We start from the raw sequence: 2,500 nt of genomic DNA, 5'->3' as shown, positions 1-2,500 counted from the left end.
TATTATATATTTATTAGTTCTTGCTCACAAATACCATTTAAAATCTCCTTTATGTGTGTTATATATTTGTCCATCTATGTATGTGTTGACTCTGTTAATTTTAAGAAATGGAGGTAAATAATTTGAATGGGCATAAAAGTATTTTTGTTGAATTTTAGTAAAATGAAGAGTGCATTAAAATTTTTAGACTAGTATACCTTCCTAAATGATACTTGAACCAAGATGGATAAATATGTAAATTCTTATTTAATTTTGTGAATAATTTTTTTATGTTTTATTTAGATGCATTGGTGAGAACATTTTTAAAATTCCTGTCTTAGTTTGCCAATTGGTGAAATAGACACACGAAAGGATATTAAATTGATTGAAGATTATTTTTTTTACTTTAAGAAGCAGCAAATAAATGATATATTATAAAGTATATATTATTGAATATGTTCTTATTCATTGGAGATACTTCTCTACTAAATTACTTTTGAGGTATCAACATATGACTCATTAGAGAGACCTTTTTAAGCATTATTAAATAATAATAGACTAGCATGTAATCAAGGTCAGAGTAAGATAATGTCTTATCTCTCCTTACTTTTTTGTAAGATTAGGATAGATGTATCCTAAATAGGACACTAGACATGAAATGTCAATCTTGATGCTTCTGATTCTCAGAATTTTCAATGCACTTTAATTATTAGAAATAGCAAGTGATCATTCTTTATAAGTTTTATGTTACCATGGGATGATAATTTGCTGTCTTTCATTCACACCACATCTTGATAACATAAGGCATTGCTCACTAAATAACATCATAGGAGTCAAAATTATCTAAAGAAAAATGGAATAGAGAATTGTCTTTGTTCTCTTTAGATTTACTTTTGGTTTGTGTATTTACAAGGTGCCCTTTAAAAAAAAAAGACATGACTGTATGAAATATATTTAGTGATTTCTACTATTATTCTGAAAATAATTTGGGGAAAAATTTTTTGTAATAACTGATAAGCTTAGAGACAATTACATTTTCTACTCTTTGAAGGGTATCTTTACATTGCATAAGTAATTTTCACTAAGCACATCAGCATACTTAACTTTTTTTAATATCATTTCAAGGTGTTATTTTTTCCCAGTATGGAGGAAATGTGGTGTCAGTGGTTTTATGTGGAACATATGCTATGAAATAGCCCTGGCTTAACATTCTCTTTTGTGTTGTGCATTTGTTTAGGCACCTTAACAACGAACATGCGTTGGATGACCGGAGCACTGCACAGTGTCGAGTGCAAATGCAGGTGGTGCAGCAGTTAGAGATACAGGTTTGTCAAGGGCTCCCTTGGTGGACTCCTTTCTCCGACTTCCGGTCTTTAAATCAAGTACCGGGCAGATCCTGTGTCTTTTAACACAATAATGCATAGAAATAGATGGAATTTTAGATTGTTTATAGTGATAGAAATGATTGATATCTCAGGATGGATTGCTGTAGCTTAAGGTACTTACTTACCACTTAGACTTATTATCATCTTTAAACTATATGATATACATTTGGCTATCTCAAAGGAGTCAAATCTAAGTTTTCCCTAAGAAAGTTTAGACCAAACCACCCAATTGGATATGATTTTATCACAGAAACAGTTTTTACATGAGCTAATCTTGATTTTTTTTTCATGAGATTTTATAGCAAAAAGCCTTTATCGTATCATGCCTACAATTTAATACTCTAAAAAAAATCTTTCTCTTTTCTACCTCTAGTGTATTTTTAATTGAAGAACTTACAAGAATCCTTGTCTTGGAATAATGGCAAATCATGTATAATGTCACAGATGGTAATATGTGTATTGTATCAAATGCTGCTAACTTAAATAAAAGACATTACTGTTCATATTGAAACAGAATTTGGCCAAAAATAAATAGAGCTTATAAAACTGATCAGAAAGCAATTGTATCCCCCTCAGTATCATTTTTGTTGCATATTTCCTAACCCTCTAAGTCTTCCTCTAATATTTCATCTTAATGATGATTTTTTTCCTCAATCAAACCAATACCTTGTTTCATTTAATTAAACATACAATTTCTTTGTCTTCATACTTGCTACATCTTAAATTGTTTTAAATTCATCATTCACTAAACACATAAATGTCATTGCTTTTTTCCAAGGAGCTCCTAAAAATATTTTGACTTGTAAAAAATCAAGAACACATAAAAAGCATCATTGCTGCTGTTGTTTAAAAATCTTTTTTCTGAACCTGTTTACCATTTATAAAGGGTAGACTAAAACATAAGAGTTCGGCTGATGGGACCATCTGCAGTGTGACCAATTATGCCTCCTCTTTTTTTTTTTTTTGTCTGCTGTGTCTGACTGATGGAGAAGTAAGGTCCGTCACTTGTAATGAGACCCAGTGCAAGTGTAGATGCCTACTCTGAGTCAGAGTTCAGCGTTTCACACTGCCTGGTCTCTGTCACTCTATTGAATTAGATTGATGATGGCAGATTGCAGGGGGCACTAACTGGACCT

General features: G+C 31.3%; 1 protein-coding gene across 1 annotated transcript in view; it reads left to right on the top strand.

Annotated features, from left to right (window-relative positions):
- Positions 1-2,500, top strand: part of FOXP2 (forkhead box P2) — a 671,719-nt gene that overhangs the window by 620,589 nt on the left and 48,630 nt on the right. Inside the window, exon 12 of the mRNA XM_040260147.1 lies at positions 1,217-1,304. Coding sequence (XP_040116081.1) covers positions 1,217-1,304 — 88 coding nt within the window. The remainder of the gene's footprint in view (positions 1-1,216; positions 1,305-2,500) is intronic.

The sequence above is a fragment of the Oryx dammah genome, unplaced genomic scaffold, assembly GCF_014754425.2.
Source record: "Oryx dammah isolate SB20612 unplaced genomic scaffold, SCBI_Odam_1.1 HiC_scaffold_18, whole genome shotgun sequence".
NCBI classification, from domain to species: domain Eukaryota; kingdom Metazoa; phylum Chordata; class Mammalia; order Artiodactyla; family Bovidae; genus Oryx; species Oryx dammah.
Note: the sequence above shows the minus strand (reverse complement) of the source record. Positions and strands in the feature narration are given on the sequence as shown.